The sequence below is a fragment of the Genypterus blacodes genome, unplaced genomic scaffold (assembly GCF_046128005.1).
Source record: "Genypterus blacodes isolate CSIRO-AG114 ecotype Tasmania unplaced genomic scaffold, CSIRO-AGI_Gbla_v1 ptg000022l_1, whole genome shotgun sequence".
Lineage (NCBI taxonomy): Eukaryota > Metazoa > Chordata > Actinopteri > Ophidiiformes > Ophidiidae > Genypterus > Genypterus blacodes.
In genome coordinates this window covers 2,430,206-2,451,593 of record NW_027466835.1, presented here as the reverse complement: position 1 = coordinate 2,451,593, position 21,388 = coordinate 2,430,206, and the positions used below count along the sequence as shown (strand labels likewise).

General features: G+C 40.3%; 3 protein-coding genes across 3 annotated transcripts; 1 reads left to right on the top strand and 2 right to left on the bottom strand.

Moving 5' to 3' along the window:
* Positions 1-1,007: 1,007 nt before the first annotated feature.
* Positions 1,008-3,650, bottom strand: smim22 (small integral membrane protein 22). Its single transcript, XM_076143309.1, has 4 exons — positions 3,561-3,650; positions 2,418-2,555; positions 1,491-1,558; positions 1,008-1,264 (listed from the first exon to the last, which is right to left on the bottom strand). Exons 2-4 carry the CDS (start codon positions 2,545-2,547, stop codon positions 1,217-1,219), a joined length of 246 nt encoding a protein of 81 aa, XP_075999424.1. The 5' UTR covers positions 2,548-2,555; positions 3,561-3,650; the 3' UTR covers positions 1,008-1,216.
* A 9,281-nt stretch (positions 3,651-12,931) lies between these two features.
* On the bottom strand, positions 12,932-15,516 carry timm29 (translocase of inner mitochondrial membrane 29). Its single transcript, XM_076143245.1, has 2 exons — positions 15,195-15,516; positions 12,932-14,441 (listed from the first exon to the last, which is right to left on the bottom strand). Exons 1-2 carry the CDS (start codon positions 15,277-15,279, stop codon positions 13,798-13,800), a joined length of 729 nt encoding a protein of 242 aa, XP_075999360.1. The 5' UTR covers positions 15,280-15,516; the 3' UTR covers positions 12,932-13,797.
* An 874-nt stretch (positions 15,517-16,390) lies between these two features.
* Positions 16,391-20,183, top strand: yipf2 (Yip1 domain family, member 2). The gene is made up of 9 exons (XM_076143237.1): positions 16,391-16,686; positions 16,794-16,858; positions 17,272-17,435; positions 17,886-17,966; positions 18,226-18,313; positions 18,875-18,991; positions 19,124-19,290; positions 19,480-19,662; positions 19,926-20,183. The coding sequence occupies exons 2-9, from the start codon at positions 16,828-16,830 to the stop codon at positions 20,013-20,015; spliced, it is 921 nt and encodes a 306-aa protein (XP_075999352.1). The 5' UTR covers positions 16,391-16,686; positions 16,794-16,827; the 3' UTR covers positions 20,016-20,183.
* The last annotated feature ends 1,205 nt before the right edge of the window (positions 20,184-21,388 follow it).

Here is a 21,388-nt window from a genome sequence, read left to right as displayed (position 1 = left end):
CAACTTGTAATTATCTATTCAATTCAACTTCATCCAGCCCCCAATCACAAACGTTATCTCAAGTCACTACAGAGGATCTAAGGAAACCCAACATTCCCCAATGAGCAAGCATGTGGCAACAGCGGCAAGGAAAAACTCCCCTTTAACTGGAAGAAGGCACAACCGGGCGTTAGGTGCGCGATTAAAAAAAGGGGAGAGACACCCACAGAGAGGCACAGCAACATCGATACCAGTGTTAACATGGCTAGTGATATGAATACAAATAACATGATCTCTACAGGACAGGCTTCCACCTGAACCTGTGAGACGAGAGAGCAAGCACAAAAAACTCACTGGGCACTGGGGGGACAATCTATGCCCAACTGACGGATTACGTTTCCAAGAGGGAACATATAAATTAAATAATGGGCCCACCCAATACAGAATCCATTCCAGCCAAACGTGTGTGTCTGTGTGTAGTATATGAGAAATAGCAGCACTTTTATTTAAGATAAGATTAGATAATTCTTTATTCATCCCACAACAGGGGAAATTCACAATTTACAATAATGTGAAAGTTTATTGGAAGCTTTTGAAAATATTTAATATTTATAAATCTATATTACTATTTAATTTAACAGTCAAAATCAGTCCACTTTATTTCTCTGACAAGAAAATCAATAAAAACTATTAAAAATATTTATCTAGAGCTAAAGAAAAGACAAAGAAATAGAGCAATAAAGATTTAGCTTGGGGATCCTGAACAACTGCATCTTCAGCATGGCAAAGTTCTTCATCTTATGTAATATAGTGGGACCTTTAAAGCAGTCCCAGTTTTTATTGTTTCTGTTAGTGTGCTGCATTACACTAACAGAAACAAAGTTTACATTTAAATCACAGTATAGTATTCACCTTTAGTATTAACATTCTTTAAATAAACTGAAGAACACAACATCTCTCAGAATTAAACTAGAATAAAAACATAGTGTGATCAGAATTGATTTCTATTCTTACATCTTTTCCTAAAGTTAACAGCTATTCATCAGTGGGCTCAGCAATAACCTCCAATATCAATGCAGAACAATCATATTAGCGTCTCCATAATTAGGTGGCAAAGTAAGCACAGGCTACACGTTTGGGACATTAAAAGGAATCAGTCTGCTTTGGCACATCAACAAATATATTCAGCAATGATTCCAGCTTATGGTTTTAGTAAAGCTGAGTTGAGCTGGACCCTTTAGGGTTCTAGAGCCATGTTCTCTATTCCAACCTTCTGTCTTCTAGGCTGTGGAGAAAGAATGAATAATTATTTCAAGTCAATACTTTCCTACATGGTCTCAGCTCAGCTCTCAGTTCACTGATGTACACTGACACCTTGTGGTGAGCACTGTCGTATAAGTAAGGCGGAAATGTGTTTGTGTTCTATTGGAGGTGAATGATCAACCACTGAGGGAGTGTTTCAGAATAAAAAACAATTGAATTGGTGTGTGTGTGTGTGTGTGTGTGTGTACCTTCTCATCGCAGCAGCAGCAGCAGCAGCAGCGAATGAGAACCAGAATTACCAGCAGCAGAACCATACCTAAAAAGAAAACACACAGCATACTCAACAGTGAGCGCAGTGTATGTACTTTATGTGTGTGTGAGTGTACGATTTAGTGTTAGACATTACTTGGTGAGATGAGGGTTAGGGTTAGGGTTAGGGTCTGCCAAAATGCCACTTGTGCCACAGTGTTAATGCTCAGGGTGCATATCGTTTGTTTGATTATCAGGTGTGCTTGGCGTGTGTGTGTGTGTGACATGTTCTTGTCAGGACGCACCACACCATCTGTTTACTCGCATTGCGATGTAAAAGCACTGCCACTCAGAGCCTAAAACTAAAGTCTATAGTCTAACTCTTCAATCATATATTTGAATTTGATACACAACTCGTTAAATGTTGCCTTCATAAACTACATGAATGCAAGAGCAAGAAATGTCACGTCAGCTTTTATGTAGCTGTGGTCAGACCAAGTCCTTCACATTGAACCTGTACACCTTTATCTTATCTGCATCTTCATTCCAAAACATCATCATCGTCATCATTCATGACCCACCAACTTTCAATGACTGCATTTCCTCAGTTTAACATGCAAAGTAACTCTTCCTCCCACTATGTTATCACACATTTGTGAGAACAAACATTCAACACATCCTCAACTTTTTTAGGCATAAATATTTTTGAGCAGATATACAAACTAGAAAGCATGCAGTAAATTATTTGTTATTAAGTGTACCCTCGTCCAATTATGCAGCTATCTCTCAAGTCAATTTTATTTGTATAGCCCCATTTTACATACAATGTCTCAAAGGGCTTTACAGACCCACGACATCAGGAAAATTCCCGACCCAGCCCAAAGCTGAGAAAAACATAATGTCTAAAATGTATGTAATGTACTCACCAATGAAGATAAAGAAGACAGCAAATGAGACGATATCCCAGTCAGATTGGAAGAGCTGTTTGGACTGCAGTCTGGAGACCACATCATTAAACTGTGCCTCAAACTCCTGATCCAGGTTACGTTGCCCCATCACTCCACCTATAAGACAAGTACAACGAACACATAAAGGGAACCTGTGCAGGCTGGACTGATGATTTGGCTCCATCCATCTTCACAACTCCTCCTGAGAAGAACCAAGTTTAATGTGTCTTGGTGTGAACCTAATGAACCTTATCTTGAAAAGTTAGTATTTTTTTAATGACATTGAGATACTTTTATCAACTAGTATTTATCAACATACATATATTGAATATTTCCAACAATGAAGTACCTGTTAAGTTATCAGTATTCACACTTCTAAGATTGTGTCTTCTCTTGCTGCTACCACATTTTGAAAAGGAATGTCTGCCCAAGTCTCCTTGTATACGCAACCTTTGTACCTTTTGGGTGGGGAGAAAGGACAGCACCCATGCCCAAGGGAGGTTTGTCAACGCGGGGTTAATATGATGGAGTTGTCTTGAGAAATCTCTGCTGTCAGGATCAGTGTTAAACTTTCAAACTGGGTATCAGGACAGTAAGTTGTCACAGGCTGGCTCGTCAGCTTGTGTTTACTCACACAGGTGGCGGCGTCGCAGCAGCATTTCAATCACAGCTTGGAATACGCCCCGAACTTCCTATTTCAGTGAGGATTGCTCTTTAATAATGCTAGTTTACGAAGAGTTTAAGATCACCCTGTGCGAGAAAACAAGTCTGTGTATTTCTGTGCAAAGAGAAGAGACGCAGAATTACGATCTTCCGCACCTCCATGTTTATACTTCCGTGTTTTGTTTGTTTTTTTCTGCGGAGCGCTCGGCAACACTGAACTAATATGTACCAATTTACCAGCTGGTATTTAACCACCTTCAGATAAACCAGTTAAATTTGTGTTGACTGGTAACTAAGCCCAATCAATCAAATACAAACAATATCAGCCGTTGTTCTCTTTTACGTGTTTCATGTGGTATTCTGACAAAAACAAGAACGTTGTCGGATAAACAAATGCTTCGATCATCTCGTGTACAAACTATAATTATTGTACTTTATCCATAAGAGCGTGTGGCTTACCTGGGAACTGAGTCTGTTGGTTTCCTCCTGTGTGCCAAAGTCTACCTGCCACAGGCGCTGCACTGATGACAAAGCGCCGCCCCTGCTGTGAATTCAGTGCAATAATACAAGGAAGTGCTGTTTGGTCGAAGGAGAGCGGCCTCCTTCATCTTTTGCGCCCACTTGGCAATCTTACATAAAATCACATGAGACTATTTCACATTTTAATTGTCGTGTGGGAAATAATAAAACAGAGGAGATCCAAACACACTGACCTCACCGTGTTGTCAGTAAGTGACCTCAAGCATAATTTTCTTAATTTGTTAGTGGACAGGAAACATTGAAACTATTTAAGAGCTTTAGATGGCAGCATATAAACCGTCATTTTCAACCTCTTGGATACTTTTTCTGATTCTCTGATTCATTGCAGAGGAATATTAGCCTAGCGTTTTAGCCATTTGTCTGTTACCTGCTAATCTAAGGTACTGATCACAGATGATATTCAATAAAAAAAACATACAGTAATGACCCTGAACACAACTGGTATTTTGTGAATGGAGCCAAATCTAATTCATCTTTATTTGAAATGCTTTTGACATGAAGGCACACATTACATACAATCCTAAAAATAAATAAATAATTGGACACATTACACACAGTAAATTATTTTTCCTTTATTTTTAATTGCTATGAGGAGTAGGGGCTCAGCGAGACATTTCAGAGAACATTGAAAGGTGAAGGTATTAACTTAGCATTTACACAAATTGCAGTTTTCTGACAGAAGGATCTGGTAACATCGATGGACAAGCACAGTAATTCTTCTCAGTCATTCCACAGCATCAACATTTCTAACACAGAGCCTACAACAGAACACAGTAAATTTACATCCGTTTGTCAGAATGTCTTTAGTTTAACAACAACCAAACTACACCTCTCTTTGGTCTCTCTCTCTCTCCCTCTCTCCCTCTCTCTCTCTCTCTCTCTCTCTCTCTCTCTCTCTCTCTCTTTTCCTGGTTCTGGGAAAGTGCCTAGGCTCAACATATAACAGTCAATTTAGCATAATACCTACATACAGTTTGAGATTGCTCAACTAGAATTACATGTTTTTTTGATGATTAATATTGTTCGTCAAAACAAACTGCCAATCTTAACAGAAAACTGCTTCCTGTTCCTATTCATATACCTATACAACAAAACATACCCTTGCAATAAAGCATCACTATTGTACAGATGACCAGCAGGACAGAATGAACAAGGCTACATTTCAGGAAACGTGGTGATGCATGGACACGGCAGTCATTCATCGACCGGTGAGTTGACAGCTTCACCAACCCACCGACAGCGATGAATGTGAACCGGAAGCCTGCAGTAGAGTTGACTGCTCCATGTGGATTAACCATAAGTAAGGACATATCCATTTTGAGTGTTGAGTGGATCAAATGGATGAGAGGAACCATCTTTGATAATCTGTTTAGCGCAAACTTTGAAAACAATCCATCCTAAACCCAGAAATCAAGCTGGTAACTTGTGATGAATTAACAATCACATTTTCACATTTATTTTCTGGTATTTGATTTTTCTGATTGACACAGGTGAAGTCTGTCTGTCTGTCTGTCTGTCTGTCTGTCTCTTTCTCTCTCTCTCTCTCTCGTCTCTTTCTTGCATGTTATTTCCTGATGCATGACTATTTGTGTTTACTGCTTTGCATGCCTTTTTTTTAACCTTTGAATATTCCCACTGGAACTTCCTATTGCACACCCAGCCATTTGTGAAGAGGGCTGTGGACTGAAGACCTGTAATCACTGCACTCCAATGTAAGAAACAACCAGCCCCTCTTCAGCCAACCTCTGTCATCTTTATGAAGTCTGAGTTGATAAGTATTCCCCCTCCTTATGCACTGTTGCCATCTAGTGGTCTAACATCAGAACTGCAAGTTGACCCACACGTTCAAGGCTGAAACTAGATATATTTTTCAGGTTCATATGCAGTATATTACTCATAATAATGGTCTTCAAGTTTATAGTGAGGATCGGACCAGAAGTTCCACAAGTATGCTACATGCTGTCAAGCCCCTCCATTTGTTTGTTCTTTTTCTGACGTAACAAATTAATTTGATGAAATATTTGCGAGTGCTTTGATTATTAATGATGATTAATTATTTCATTATCGCAGGATTCTTTCCAGCAATTTACTTCTTACAGTTACCAAAATGGAAAAGAAATTAAAAGGATGGCAATTCTGTACTGTTCCATTTTTGCATAATACAGCTAGTAATAGTTTAAGTTGTAGACGGTTGTAGACTAATGATGACTCACAATTATTTTGCAGTTTTTCAGATATATTTTCACAGGTTTTCAATACCAGAGGAAGTCATTGGGCATCTGAAGCAGGCTCAAGTGTAAGGGTACACTCAACACTCGATGGTTTCTCTGTAACATAAACTCACCGACAGCGTTGAATGTTCCACCGCGACTTGAAAAACTCAAGCTGACCATGAGCTAACAAACAGCCCAGTCCCACCCTAAAATCTGCAGGTGACAACTTAAAGGTTGATTTATCAGGCCCACTTGTTGAACAATTAGGCTACTTTCTGCTGTTGTACCAATACCTTGTGCCCCAAAACCTTCAGGCCAGGTCAGATTAGATTGGATTTGTGCAATTGGTACAAACCTCAAGAGTGTCATCTTCGTCCTCGGGCTTCTTAACGGGTGGGTCTTCCTCGTCAAAGAAGGTGATGTTGGGCCTGTAGCTCTTTGCAACTTTTATAGTGTCCACATTCTCCCTGCCAAAACTGAGCCCTGCCTGTGTTTAGATGTACAGTCAGTGAGGATGCTCGTGGCTGGTGTTCCATGTGTGACCTTGCCTTAGGATCCAAGAGGTGTTGGTGAGTTGTTGCCTATATTACCATAGAATTGAACAGACAATGGAATAATAATAAATAAGAATCAATAACAGACCATTGAATTCATATATTGTGGCATCCCAGGCCGGTCCCATAAGGACAACATGCTACAATAAGACTGTACACTCGTCCGTGATGAATCGCTACAAGCACATAGCCATTGTAGGGTTGACTGTTTTCTGGGGGAGGGGTTGGATTAGGTGGGGTGGGTCAAAGGTGAGGGGAACAGAATGAGAAGGATGGATGGGGGTGGGGGGCTGTCTGGGTGAGAGGAGTGTTGATCGATTCCAGGCTTGGTATTTCCAGACAGGCTGAATGGCAAAGGTCAAAGGTCAGCCGCTCATGTTTCCTATGAAAGAGGGGTTGTATGTGTATACGTTTGTGCTCATCTGCAGTGGCAGTGGGTACATGTGTGCATGAGAGACGGTGTAAACACAGTGTTTTCAAATGTGAAGAAAAGCCAGGATGGTCCAGGGCTACAAAAAAATGTTTTAGTTTTAATAATGACACAGATTGAGCAAGCAAGTGGTTGCTCAGGCGTACTATGAATAGGCCGGGCTGCTGCTGGGATCGAGCCTGAAACATGTTAACCACGTGTTTGTATTCTATACCTACAACCAGACTAATTGTTTATATACCGAAAAAGTACAGGCAATGGATACTTATACCTATGTTGCTTTGCTTTACTCACACTCAGTAAGTTTTCCTCCACTTTGATTATACTGCGTTTACATGTACATACACACTTTAAGGAGACTGAAATCGGAGAGTGAAGTGTGTGAAGTGTCCAGGTAACAGACCAAGGCTATGACATTATCAATCGATTTACTCAGGTAAATATTGTAATCATTGTAAGCCCTCTCCACATGCATTTATTCAGTCATTACGTTTAAAAGCGCTCAGGAGTCCAAGTAATTGTCCTTACTGCAAATAAGGTAAAGAAAATTCAGTAGCATTCCTTTGATCTCGGAGCATAAATGGCCACACAGGTCAAAATGTTAATTGCAGCAACGCGGATGATCTGGGTAGTCTAAATCCACTGTGAGCATAGAGTGTGGCCAAACAAACAGAACAGAAACTAAAACACACAGTGACATACAGTAACACATTCATGCATAAAACACATGAACATATGCAGCATGTTCCCACAGGCTCTCAGATACACATACACATTAATCTACACTTCCATCAGAAAGGTGTCAAGACAGTACCAGCTTCCTGTGTGGTACAAGTACGTGTGTGTGTCTGAATGAGAAGGCAGGTTAGTGTTGTTGTGGCTGGACTGAGAGGAAAAGAAAAAGGAAGGGAAGGGGTGAAACACGAGAGAGAGAGATGGTGTGGGCTGAAAGGGTTTAAGGATTTTACAGCCTTCCTTGCTCCCCTTCCCCCCAACTGGGACTTGAACCATCTTGACCTCCTCCGGTGAATGAGTTCAAGGGAGGCAACAGCCATTACTGGGGAAACTGCTGCTCCTTTACATGATTGTTTAGGAGTGTGCATGTGAGTTAATTTCACCTATATGTACATTATTTTAATGTATATTATAATGCAGAGTTGAATTAAACTTGGGTGAAACAGGCCATAATCACATATGCATACAAAGTGTGTATATGTGAGATAGAGAGAGAGAAGAGGGGGGGGGGGGGGGGGGTCAGAGTTAATAGGGATGATGATCGCCCTTCCCCCCTTTTGACTCTTGGGTGTGTGACCGAGCCTACAGCTTCCAGACTGGATCAATACAAAACTAATTGTCATTCAGTTCCACAGACAGACACGCAAAACAAATACTCACGCAACATGCAGATCCACCCCCAACGTACACACAGACTCAAGTACAAACTCTGGCAAAAATATCTTCAAGCCTTGACCTTATGGTTTCTACAGAATCACACACACACATGCAAATTATGGAAATGAGCTATAATATCTTGCAACGTTCTGGTCTTACTACAGTCACTTGCTAAACTCTGTCTCCCTCTCTCTTTGGGTATTACTCCTTGGCGTTGCATGGCGCATGCACATCGGTGGATGCTGACAAACTGTCACAATGCATTCATGTCTGCCAGCAAGCAGGGTGACATTGGAAAGTAGCTATAAAAGCTTCAGCAGGTAGCATGCAGCAAAGAACAATTTCTGGAAGTGAACAAGGAGAAATGGGAGAGATTAAGGTGGAAACTGACTTACCACACATCCTCCAGCAGATCACTGCCCCAGTCTCTCCTTTTCTGAATTCATCTGTCTATCCCTCATCTTTACACCTCACACTGAAAAGCCAAGCTACTACTCTCCTTCAGTCCCTATTTTTATCTTTCACTCATTGCCTCTTTCCAAATCCCCCTCCTCTCCACATTTCTGCCCTGACGCCTCTCCCTGTGAGCCTCTTCCTCCTTGTCTTCCTTTTACATCCGTTCTTGACCTCCTTTCTTTTTTTCTCTGGTGTCTTCTTCCTGCTGCTGTAAACTTAACTGCAGACTTTGAGAGAGAGAGATAGAAGGATAGAAGGATAGACAGATCGAGAGAGAGAGAGAGAGTGAGAGAGAGAGAGAGAGAGAGAGAGAGAGAGAGAGGAGAGACAGAGAGACAGAGGAGGGGCAGGAAAGGGAGGAAAGGGAGAGCGAGAGAGGTCGAGGTAGACTGAGAAGGATCGCGAAGTGCAAACTAGGACACACAGCCTCTGTCAGTTTGAATGAGTATTGTGCACACTCAGCTTGTCTCTCTCTCGGCCCCCCCCCCCCCCCTCTCTCTCTCTCTCTCTCTCTCTCTCATCCTCTCTCATTCCTTGTTCTGTCTACCAGACACGCCTCCTCCTGTCCCCTTCCTCTGGCTTTGCCCTCCTTTCTCCCCTTCTCTCATTATTGCTGCTGATCAAACATGTTCACGGTCCAAGAGTGATATTACAGAGCTGCATTTACACGCCCACTGCAAACACACAAACAAACACACAAACAAACAAACAAACACTTATCATTCTTGACTCTTCTTATTCTCACATCCTGTGAATAACATAAGATAACACAAGATGAAGTAATACATCATAAACCTTAGTGATCCCGAAGGAAGTTCTTGTGCTGGAGATTCTTCGGAAAGATATTAAGCTTAATTATAATAAAGATGTGGTCAGCTGATAAACATGTGAACTAAAACCTCAGCACGAGGAAACGTCTAATCATAGCTATATTTCAGAGATGAAAGTATGTGACCTTGTCAATGTAATTCATTTTGATTAATTGATGATTTTTTTTTTAATCAAAATGAAGTTAGCCAAATTGATTGGCTTTATCTCAGGTCACAATCCTTGTCAGGAAGAAGAACATTTTATTTCCAAACATAACTGCAGAGTTTCATTAGTATTGTTAAACATTGTTATATTATCTTGTAAAGACAAAGAATTGCTTCTCTTTGAAATAGTTATTTGAGCAAACTCTACAATTTCCCCATGTGGGTCTAATAAAAGTGTACCTTTTCTTAACCTGCACATACACACTGGCCCTGTATGTCTGTGGATTATGGCAGCAAACCCACATACTGTAGATAAACTCAGGCCCCAGCTGGAAGACCCAGGGCCATCTTGCTATAAGGTGAATATGACTCCAAGCCATCATGCTGCCCCATCCTAACACTAAAATGTATTTATTTTCAGTCGCACTCTTCCTTTATGGTCTTTACTACCACTGTATCACCCACTTTCTCCATTACATTCCCTACTTAATTTGTTACATATTGATTAGGTTGCTTGAGGTGTGTGCTTGCTTGGAGTGTCATTTTTGTATATAATAGAAGCCTGGTGGTCAATGAGGTCAATATGGATTCCAGACATCCCCATCCCCCTTCATGAACCCCCTCTCTCCTCTATCACCACCTGCTCTGCTGGGGAAGGGTTAGTGAGAGTAACAGTGCAATGGAAACACTGGACAATAATATATTAGCTGAGAGAAAAGTCATGCATTTGCTGCAGTATTATATAATTGCTTGGAGAATTCATTATAGGTACCACTTTTAACGATACATGTCCCAAATGTTCTGTCAGTGAAGGCAACAATTGAGTAGGCAGTAACCTTGTATATGAGGAGAGGAAAACTAATCAACTAAACAGAAGAGCCTTTTACAGAAGTGCCTTTTATAACTCAATATAATAGCCACAATAGTGAATTGTGACAACTTGACAACTAGTCAAGCCTCTCTGCTGTATATTTCAAAAAGATATGACCAGACACTGAACACCCTCACTGACCATCAGGGAGGTGGGGGCAGGGATGGATGTCCGGGTCGATACAGCCCATAAGGCAAAGATGGGGGTTGATGCAGACAGACCTGCACAATCCTGGTAGTCAGTGGCTTTGACCAGAGATTTTCAGTACCACACTAGTTTGGAGATAATGCTTTACTACAAAAACATTTGTATTCTGCGATTCAAACAACTCAACAAACAATTACAAAATTGTAATTTAATGAATTGAAAATTAATCAGCAATGATTGGTATGAATGTAATGTTATATAGACATTTCAACAATGGATACAAGGTCAACCATTCACTCAGTTATTTAGAGCGATAATTGTTAGGTTAATATTATGGTACTTTTGCACTTACTGCTATTAACTGAAATACTGGTTTTAAGAAATGGCTTAATGATATCCTGTTTAGATTTGGAAGGTATTCTGTATCCAATATCTATTCAAAGTTTCTAAAGATTGTTATTAAATGTTATTAAATTAAAGCCAAAGCCTGAAACTAAAGAGGTAATGGCTTTTGAATGACATCATATTGTTGTCAGTGGATCGCAAATTATGTTGAAATTGAGGCCCCATTATCTGCAGTAGCTCATGGAAAAGGCCACACAGCAAGAGATAAAGTCAATTGGACATCTGAAGTAGAAAAAGCATTTGTTGATTTAAGAACTAGCTCTGCGGGGGAACCTGCAGCTCTACAGACTTTTGAGGAAAGGGGGGCTACATGACTTCAGTGTTGATGCAAGAACATGGGGGACAACAGAGACCTGTAAACAATTGGACTCCCGAACTGTCTCAGAGCTGTGGCAGCTTCACTGAAACACTTTGAGGTGGAGGAGGTGGGCCTAGAAGGAGCATACTGGGCTTGAATGGTTCCACAGCAATTACATCCATCCATCTATCCGTTATCTATCACCGCTTATCCACTTTTGGGTTGCGGGGTCACTGGAGCTAATCCCAGCTGTCAACAGGGGAGGGCAGGGTACACCCTGGTCATGTCGCCAGTCCTTCGCAGGGCACACATAGACACAAACAGCACTCACTCTCACATTCAAACCTATGGACAATTTGGAGTCACCGAATTAACCTGCATAGCCGAAGTACCCAGAGAGAACTCACGCAGAAAAGGGGAGAACATGCAAACTCCACACAGAAAGGCCCTGGTCTCGTACCCACAACTTTCTTGACATGCAAGACCGAGACGATGCAGTCTATGCAGTGCAGCAAACACACAATACACCACGATTAATTACCGTGCAGATGGCGTTATACGTAATACGTTTAATTTGGTTGGCACGGCTCTTTATGGACCTTTTGAGCAGAAGGGAATAACAGGCAAGCTGGTGATTAGATGAAGTACAATCTGCTTGATGGATCACTATATTTAAGATCGGCTTATATTGGTCTGATATAGGACACAGGCAACTGATTTTTGTAGCAGGAAGAGAAAACATTTTTTACTGAAGAGATTTTCAGTTTGAGGGTGTTCATGCGTACCTGCATTTTGCTTATGTACAGCCTTGTTCAGGGCTTCACAATGTGAGCGTTTCACTCGCATTTGTGACTAAAAACCTATGTATAAAAGATTAGCCCCTAGTTAATACAATTCACCAGTCAGCCTGAGGTTTCTTCATATTAAAAGGAGAGTTTCTCGCCACTGTTGCGAAGTGCTTACCTCATGGGGGAATGTTGGGTCTCTTAAATGTTCAATGTGAAAAGTTTGACATCACTTTTGTTATTTGGCACTATATAATTAAAGTTCAATTGAATTATTGCCTTTGTAGGTTAATGCTAGTTGTATTATTCTGTATTATGTTTTTTGTTGTTGCTTTTTGCTGCCCACAGCCTTGTAAACATAGCAGATTTCCCCAGGTGGGACTAATAAAGGTATATCTTATCTTTTGTTTATTATTAGTAATCAATTTGGTGAAATTATGGTGTAAGTAAGTGATACACCTTAGGGTTAGTTCCTTAAATGATACAACTTAATTTATTTCAATACCAGTAGTTTAATATTCAACAGAATAAAGTTACTAATGTGTTTTAGTAACTTCAACGCCCCCCCTTCATGGTAATACATTATACACATTTAGATGATAAATATGAATAAGGATAATGGTTGTGATAAATCTTTTTTCATTACAATTTTAAAAGGATTCACAGTGACAAATAAATGCATCACTTGGACAGAGGAAAGTTTATATTATACATACAGGTATATGCATATACATTTTTATGTATTAAAGGATCCAACAAACAAAAACATTTTTTCAATTGGTCAGCAAAATACCAAAACAATGGTCCATCATATATTCGCTGGAGTACGAATGCCTGATAATTGCTCTATGGATTTTCCTTGGGACTTATTTTCTTCAATATACAACATCATGCTAAAAAGGCGGACAATGTCTCATTCGTGAACTCGGGCTGTCACAATCAATGACTTGCACAATCTACTAATCTACTGCTTATTTCAATTATGAACCAAGTAATCAATCATGTGTACGTACTGTATGTATGATACAGTGTGCATCAGTCTATTTCTTACTGAGAAGAGGAAACAAAATTGCAAATTCCCAATCCCAACTAATAATCATTTTAATAGCCATATGATGTTGCCCATTGCCAATTGCTCCCATTCATTTTGACCGGAGACTTCAGAAGCATGACCAGTTTGCCCCAAAACACACCAGTGTTTGGAATGGTAAGGGTACCAATGATGATGTAAGAGAGCTTAGGTTTTAAAAACAAATGCAACAGTTGGCAAGTCAACTTTACTGAGCACTACTGCCACCAACTGGGCAGGAATGTGGGCTCATAGCAGCAACACCAGAATAATGGACTACATGCATGTTCTATCAATTATTCTTTTTTTAAAACAAGGAGTCTATTTTATTCTAGTGATTGTGACAGCCCTACACGATAAATTATTTTACCCACTAAATGTCATGAATATACCTTTTCACTCAAAGACAAAGACTGTCTTGGGCATAATGACTAAGCGTAAATAGGGAATTGCTGAAAATAGCCAGGTGAATCCGACATTATAAATTAACCATAAATGCTTTTGTCTGTTGGCCTGTCACATTGAATTGGTGGGTGAAACAAATATTGATCTACATAGCACCTCAGCTTTCATCTGAACTTGACTCTGTCTCTGTGTTGTCGGTGACAACATTCACTTCGTCCTCATCATTCATGTTTACTGCTAACCAAGACTCTTTGTGCAATCTCTCGTTCTTTTCCACCGCTGGAACACTGGGTGGCGACGTAGCCTGAATGTGTGCTGGCAGGTGCTTAAACTCGTCCTGGTTGATGTCGTAGTCCTTCATTTTAGAGAGCAGCATCCACCATTGACCAGCAAAACCGACATCCAATACTCGCTGAGGGAGCTCTCTCCAGGGTATAGACAAGTTGGAGCACTGGGCTTCATACAGTGTGGCATTTGGATCATAATCAGCACAGTAAACTAGTGAGAGAAGCCCCAGGCTAGCGTGGCGCAGCCGTCCCTCATTGTGTAGCCTAACTAGATTCTGCACATGGCCATCAGACGTTGCACTGCGGATCCACGGTGAAAGCAAACCCAGCTGATTGGAGCAGTCCAGCAGAGTTGTCTTAAAGGATGTGTAGTCCGGTTTTGTATGAAAACAGGCACAGGCCCCGCCGAGCAAGACAGCATACACGGAGGCTTTGACCGGCCGTTCCCAAGCACCGACAACTATGTCCCGGCAAGCGTCTTTGTAATCAGAGAGCAGGCTGCGACACCACACACCTAACAACAAACAAAGATACAACAGCTGGTTTATTGAGACGCGTATACTTTATCACATACACTTTGTGGACAATATTTTAACTCTGATCACACAGGTTTGAACATACAATGGGTATTAAGTTCCTTAAACAGCACCAGTTCATTCACAAAAGCAGATTTTTTTATGACATTATGGTCCATTTTCTTCTTTTTTTTTTTTTTTTACAAATTTAGATTTCTAACATTTTAACCCAACATCACTTTGATGATGCTACTGGGAATGATCACCAGAAAATATGATTATGATATGATCTAATAAAAACAGAGGTATTTGGGGTTTGTTTTGAAAATCTTCAAACTTTCAAATGTGTGTGATTGGAACATGGAATAGCATGTATGTACAACTGCATGAAATGTAAAGCATGTGTTTGAAAGGGGAATTTCTCAAGCTTGAGACTAATAAAGGCGTTCTTGTACATTCTTGTATATTGCACAACAATTCAGGGCCATGAAAATGACATTAGAATGAGACAGAGATGGGTTGGTGAGAGATAATTCAATGCGCTTTTGGACCACCTTATCACGGGTTTGAATGAGATCTTGCATGGTGATTAAGGCTTACGAGAAGCCCCTGGAACTGAAATAACACTTGCCTCAGATAATTAACCATGGAGATAAAGACTCTAAAGACGTTTAGGCTTGTTGGCACACCTCAATGGGTTTGATTTGCCCTCTCTTCATCACAAGTCATAGAGAAATAGTTCACCTGCTCACCTGCCTTACTGTTCCTCAGCCTTTCCAAGCGGCCACTTTTAATCGGAGCTGAAGACAGCTTCCTCACTAACCGCAGCGGAACCATTTCCACTGGATCTCTTCACTTGCACTCGTCACCTTCGCTGGGGAAAGGACACAACCTAGTGACGTTAAACCAAACGCTTCTCACGTGGAAACAAAATGACGCCCGGAAAGTGGAGGGCTCTGAAAGTTCCGACTGAAAACATGTATCTCGCTTTAGTTCCGCGTCGGTCCTTCTTGCCATTTTACAGTGTTTGGCAAACAACGAAATAGTAAATTATTGCCAACAACTGGTATGGCGTGTGGATCAGGATTTAAATACCAATCTTAAAGCAATAAAAAAAAATCTTACCAAATTCTTCTTCTGGCTTCTCAGTGGACTAGATGCTCAAATGGCATCTTGCTCTAATACAGGCAAAGACAGAGTATCTCTCTCTGCATTTCACTAATCACCCAGGAATTTTACGGAAGAGTAAGTGGCCACATTAAATGTCTTCTCTCCTCTCCGTATTGCCTGTAATAAATAAGGACATGTTTCACATTTTTTAAAGGGATCATACTGTTGCTACAACTCCCCTCATGCTTGAAATCACAGGCTGTCCCACAGTGCCCCTGCCTGGTCAGATTGATTCTTTTCTTCTTTTATCTTCAACCTTCAGATGTATAGAAAACTAGTGCCTCTCCTCAGTCTTCATCTTCTGCCACGGACTCCTTATCCATATGAAATGTTGATAGAGACTTATTTGCTTGTAGTGTCTTTCCAAAATGTAGTGTCCTTCTCTAGAGTCTCCTCCTCTAGAGTTTGTAATGTCATAATAAGTATTAAGACATTTACAAACCATTTGGCTGGGGCTCAGCTTTTTCTTAATGTTATAATCTAATGAATGATGTTAGGTGTTTCCTTATTTTAGAAGATTGTACTAAAGTATAACTTTGACAGAGCCCCCACTTGATCCTTTATTTTGATACACAAGCTGGCAGACTGCTCTGTCCTCATGTACCTACAATTCACACTCTATCTTCCAAACAGTAATAATAGAAGTATCTACAGATGATAAATTACTGCCACCAGTCGCCTCCCGATCTCGTCTCTGGCTATACTGCAGTCCAGTAGGTGGCGGTAACGACCTACTTAGTTGACTTCTCAGCTGCCTCAATACCAAGAAGAAGAACGCTTTGTTTACGTGTGACGTGTACAGGTGACATGCTAGCTTGACAGGGACGTTTAACAGAAGAGTGCGTTTGTCGTGTTTTATTTGTTATCTATACCGCTGCGTACTTGTCCCAGTGAATCATCATTGGTCGCTTTCAACTATATCTACGTGGTCAGATATATACCTTAAAAGAAACGAAAGCTGTGTGCTGGTTTAGCTGTAGTTGACTGAGTACCAGCTGTCATTCTCTGTTGAAACGGGGTGACACTGACTCATTTAACACCACCTGGAAATCCTGCTGCCGACAGGTTGCCCTGGTATGCATCTGACTTATCGCAATTTAACCCTTCTATCAGTCTCGTAAGGTGTCTTAAGGCTTGCTGCAATGTTGCTGTTCATGTACAGACTGTATTTATCCTCTCAGATATCCATGAGGCTCTGCTTTGTCCACTCAAACAATGGCCAGTCCGAACGATCTACAATTTCAAGGTGAACTAAATCAAATTAAATTCATGTGTGTATCATGGCGTTGTATTGAATATGCCTAGTATGAAGCACCGGGTGTATCACTGGAATTGGTCTACCTACCAAATGAGTTTTGTGTCATGAGATGTATATTTTTATGGGGCATTTCATTTCATTTCAAGTATTTTGTCAGTCAATACGTAATATAAAGCCCTTGTTGTGACTGGAAAGCAAAGCATTTAAGTCTTTAATAAAAAGTCTGCGATGAAAAAGCATTTGTTGTAACTTCTTGATAGTTTCCTTTGTGCAGCAGATTATCTGGTAATCACCAAATAGTATTTGATGTGCATGACATACTGTCTTGTGTTTACCACATAGAATCTGGTGCATAACATGATCTTACATTAGCACTTTATCTGAGCTATTTGTGTTTGTAGAGTTTGAGGAAGCAGCAGAGCTGTTGTCGGCAGACCCTGGGGCCTCCACACTAAGTATGTTAGGTGCTAGCACCTCCATGACAGCAGGAGGAGGAGGAGGAGGAGGAGAGGATGTCAAACTTGACCTATCAGAGGATGAGGAGGGTGTTGAGGAAAGTTCTGAGGTGAGCAAAATATATGTGGACTTTTCATTTTTACTTTCTTCTCAAAGGAGTTTGGGTTTTTTTATGGAGTTTTTTTTTATGGACGGATAGTAGTGATAGTTAATAGTGGTAGTGGTTAATTGCAATAAATTTGACCTTAGTGAAGATTTGTAAACGATACTCCATGTTGGTTGTATTGTTAATGCATTTCGCAAAATGAAACCATGATGACCATGAACCACAATGCTTTCAGTTGAACAGGTTGCAATCAACACAAAGATGCTAAATCACCAGCAATACCTTTTCTCATGATAATCTAGTTGCCTGTCTTTAGCTGATGGCTGTGAAAGGTTGAAGCGGAATTTTCCTGATGTTGTGATTCTGTAAAGCCCTTTGAGACATTGTATGTGATATTGGGCTATACACATAAAATTGACTTGACATGACATGACGTGTTGTCTCTGCTTGCAGCTCTTAGGAGGACCAAAAACAAATGGTGGCTTCTGGACCTTTGAATACTATCAGTCTTTCTTCAATGTTGACACACTGCAGGTAGGATTAAGTATGCATTTACCACACTCTCTGTGCCAGCACACCTTTTACACCTTGAATTGGGCCTGAGCTTTTTAATCCGACCTTAACATGTAACCCAAGAGTGCTGTTGTAGTCCAACTCGAACCAACACATACCATTATGTTTTCAATTGTAACCTGAGCTGGTATGATGATATTGTGTCATTGGCTCGGGGTGGGACATTTATGTAAAACCTTTACACAACAAATAATGCCTGACATTCTATCATGCAATACAGGTGTTGGACAGAGTTAAGGGGTCACTGATACCTTTGCCTGGAAGGAACTTCATCAGACATTACCTGAAGAGTAACCCAGATCTATACGGTATGCCAATGAAATCATGTGAAAATGTAATATTTTACCTTTTTTCCTCTTTTCTCTTTACTGCCATTTACAGGTCCGTTTAACCATTTATACTAACTGTCCACTTTAACACCATACTAACTCCAACAACGATTGTAATGTAAAACCACATGCAACTAGTGTTCACACCCTTTCCATTTCTTACACAGGACTATGACACTTTTTTTTGTTTTTAAATGTACCACAGAATCAGAACAGTTGGAAAACACTGCTTGTTATGGCCTCTCTCTTATCATGAGGAATTGTGTTTTGATAATTTGTGTTCGATGCCAATACCTTGGGGTTTCAGGATTAGCCTTATCAATAAAGGTTTTAGCTTTTACCAGTTATTTACTTCAATACTTAGACTGGATATCCTCATAAATATGTACAAAATAAAAGCCAGAAAAAGTTAGGACATTGTAGTGTTTCGTTGGGCCACTCAATTAATTTGCTGTAATATTAGAATTAGTCAGATGTTACACAATGGTGGTAGTTCCTGTTCCTTTTCTGTTCAAATATTTATTGTGTCCATGTGTTTAGGTCCATTCTGGATCTGTGTGACTCTGGTGTTCTCAATGGCAATAAGTGGGAACCTGTCCACCTACCTCAGCCAGACAGGAAACCTTGACAGCTACAGCAGACCACAGTTCCATAGAGGTCAGTCAGCCAGTATGACTCATCATTAAGTTGACTTGAGTTGATGAAGAAGAGAATAAGATAACTGACATTACAAATTAATTGATGGTGGAATCCCTGCTTAATTTTTTTTTGTTTTGTTTTGTTTTTCAGTCACAATAGCTGCAGTAGTGATCTTCATGTATGCCTGGCTGGTGCCAATTGGTTTATGGGGTTTCCTGACCTGGCGACAGGGAAGTGAGAGGCAGCTCGGAGGCTATTCTTTCCTCGAGACTGTGTGTGTTTACGGCTACTCCCTCTTTATCTATATACCCACTTCGGTAAGTATTGACTCAGAACTTGTATGGTATTAGACTTGTGGTAAATAGAGTTGGATCTATGTTAAATTTACTTGTGTTTATGTCGGAATGTCACACACTTGCTCCCACTTGTGTATTCCTGTGGCTCAAATCTTTCAATTCATCAATCCAGTCTGATTCTGGTGTTTACATGGTCCCTGTCCTGTACAGGTTTTATGGATCCTACCATTTGAGCCGCTGCGCTGGATACTGATTCTGGTTTCCGTGGTGATCTCTGGCTCTGTCCTGGTCCTTACGTTCTGGCCCGTCGTCCGTGATGACACCAGGATGATGGCAGTTGCTACAATTGCAACCATAGTTGTTTTGCATGTGCTGCTGGCTATCGGTTGCAAGGTTTGTGAACTATTTAATGTATCATCTGTTGCTCACACTTTACCTTGGATAAATGAAAGGAATTTAAAAAGCCGTGTTCAGAATAAGGATTGATTTTCTTTACTACACAAATGCTTAGAAAGTAACACAACTGGCGGCTGCTTATGTATTGTATTTTTCATTTGCAGTACCACCAACGAAAACATACTTTGAACTTGAAACTCCATCTTGGCACATTGTTGGATGTTGCACTCCCTCTATTTATTTGTTCTCTTTTCTTTCAGCTGTACTTCTTCCAGGCAGCAGACCATGCAATGCAAGGCCCTACTACAACCCCCACTATCCACATAACACCCAGCACAAAGTCCCACTGACCCACAAATTGGAGGGATGGAATTGATAAGAGGCGACTGAAAATGAAGGGTGTCGCAATACTTATTTTATGTCTGGATTGGATTTGTGAGCCTATATGATAAAACATTGGGACAAGTGTGTGTTTGTTACCGTTACTTATGATGTTTAGAATGTGAACCAATCAACAACACTGAAACAAAAGCCCAGTTCACTGAACACTGTGCATATATGTTATGATATTTACTTATTATTATTCTTGTATATTTGGGATTCATTTGTGTTACATTGCAATTCAGTAGACACTCTGGGTTATGGTCTTTATTTCAGGGAACCTGCAAGACCCCTTCATACATCAATGTTTAGTTTTATTTATGTGAAGGTTTAAGATGTAGTTGTAATATTTTGGATATAAATCATGACATCAACATTAAGTATTTAAACAGAAGATTTCAATTCAACATGTAACTTATTTAAATGTATAGACAACAGGCAATGTAGGATCTAAAAATGGCTCATTGAAATGTGACTAAATAGACACATGTTTGAGTTGCACCTATGATGTGCATAAGATTGACGGAATCAGAGGATGTGCATCTGATGTGTCACTCAGTTGCACATCTTTGAATTCTGCAAAGCAAGCACTGTAAACAATATAGGCATTTTTTATGTTATGAAGGTGAGGGGCAACTGCTGGAGAAAGACAACAGAGCTGTGTGGATAAAGTAAACATTGTAATGAAAAGCCATCTACAGCACATTTGGGTAGCAATATTCCTAATTTGTATTCCTTTGTAAACCTTGCAGATTAAAGCAAATAAAGATCTTAAGAGTGCAAATATGCACGTTTTTGCTGATTACATGCATTAAATGACATTACAAATGACATTAAATGCCAAAACAGACAATAAAAAGTGACAGTGTAGCATGGATAGCACTCACATCTATGGTGTAAAATAAAGAAAAATATTTAATTACATTAAAGAGTTCATAATATGGACAATCGTGTCTTTCTTGACACAGTGCAAAAGTGCACAGAGTGTAAAATGGCAACTCCTCTGGTATGTTCAGACTCTTGGTTCATGTAAAGTAGTCCTAGCATGATAGCATCACACAGTTGCTGCAGATTTGTCGGCTGCACATCCGTGATGCAATCCCGTTCCACCACATCCCACAGGTGCTCTATTGGATTGAGATCTGGTGACTGTGGAGGCCATTTGAGAACAGTGAAGTCATGATCAAGAAACCAATTTGAGATAAATTGGGCTTTGTGACATCAGAAGATGGGTACACTGTGGTCATAAAGGGATGGCCGTGGTCAGCAACAATACTCAGGTAGGCTGTGGCGTGATGCTCAATTGGGACATGTGAAAATCATTTTGTGTGGGTCCTCTGCA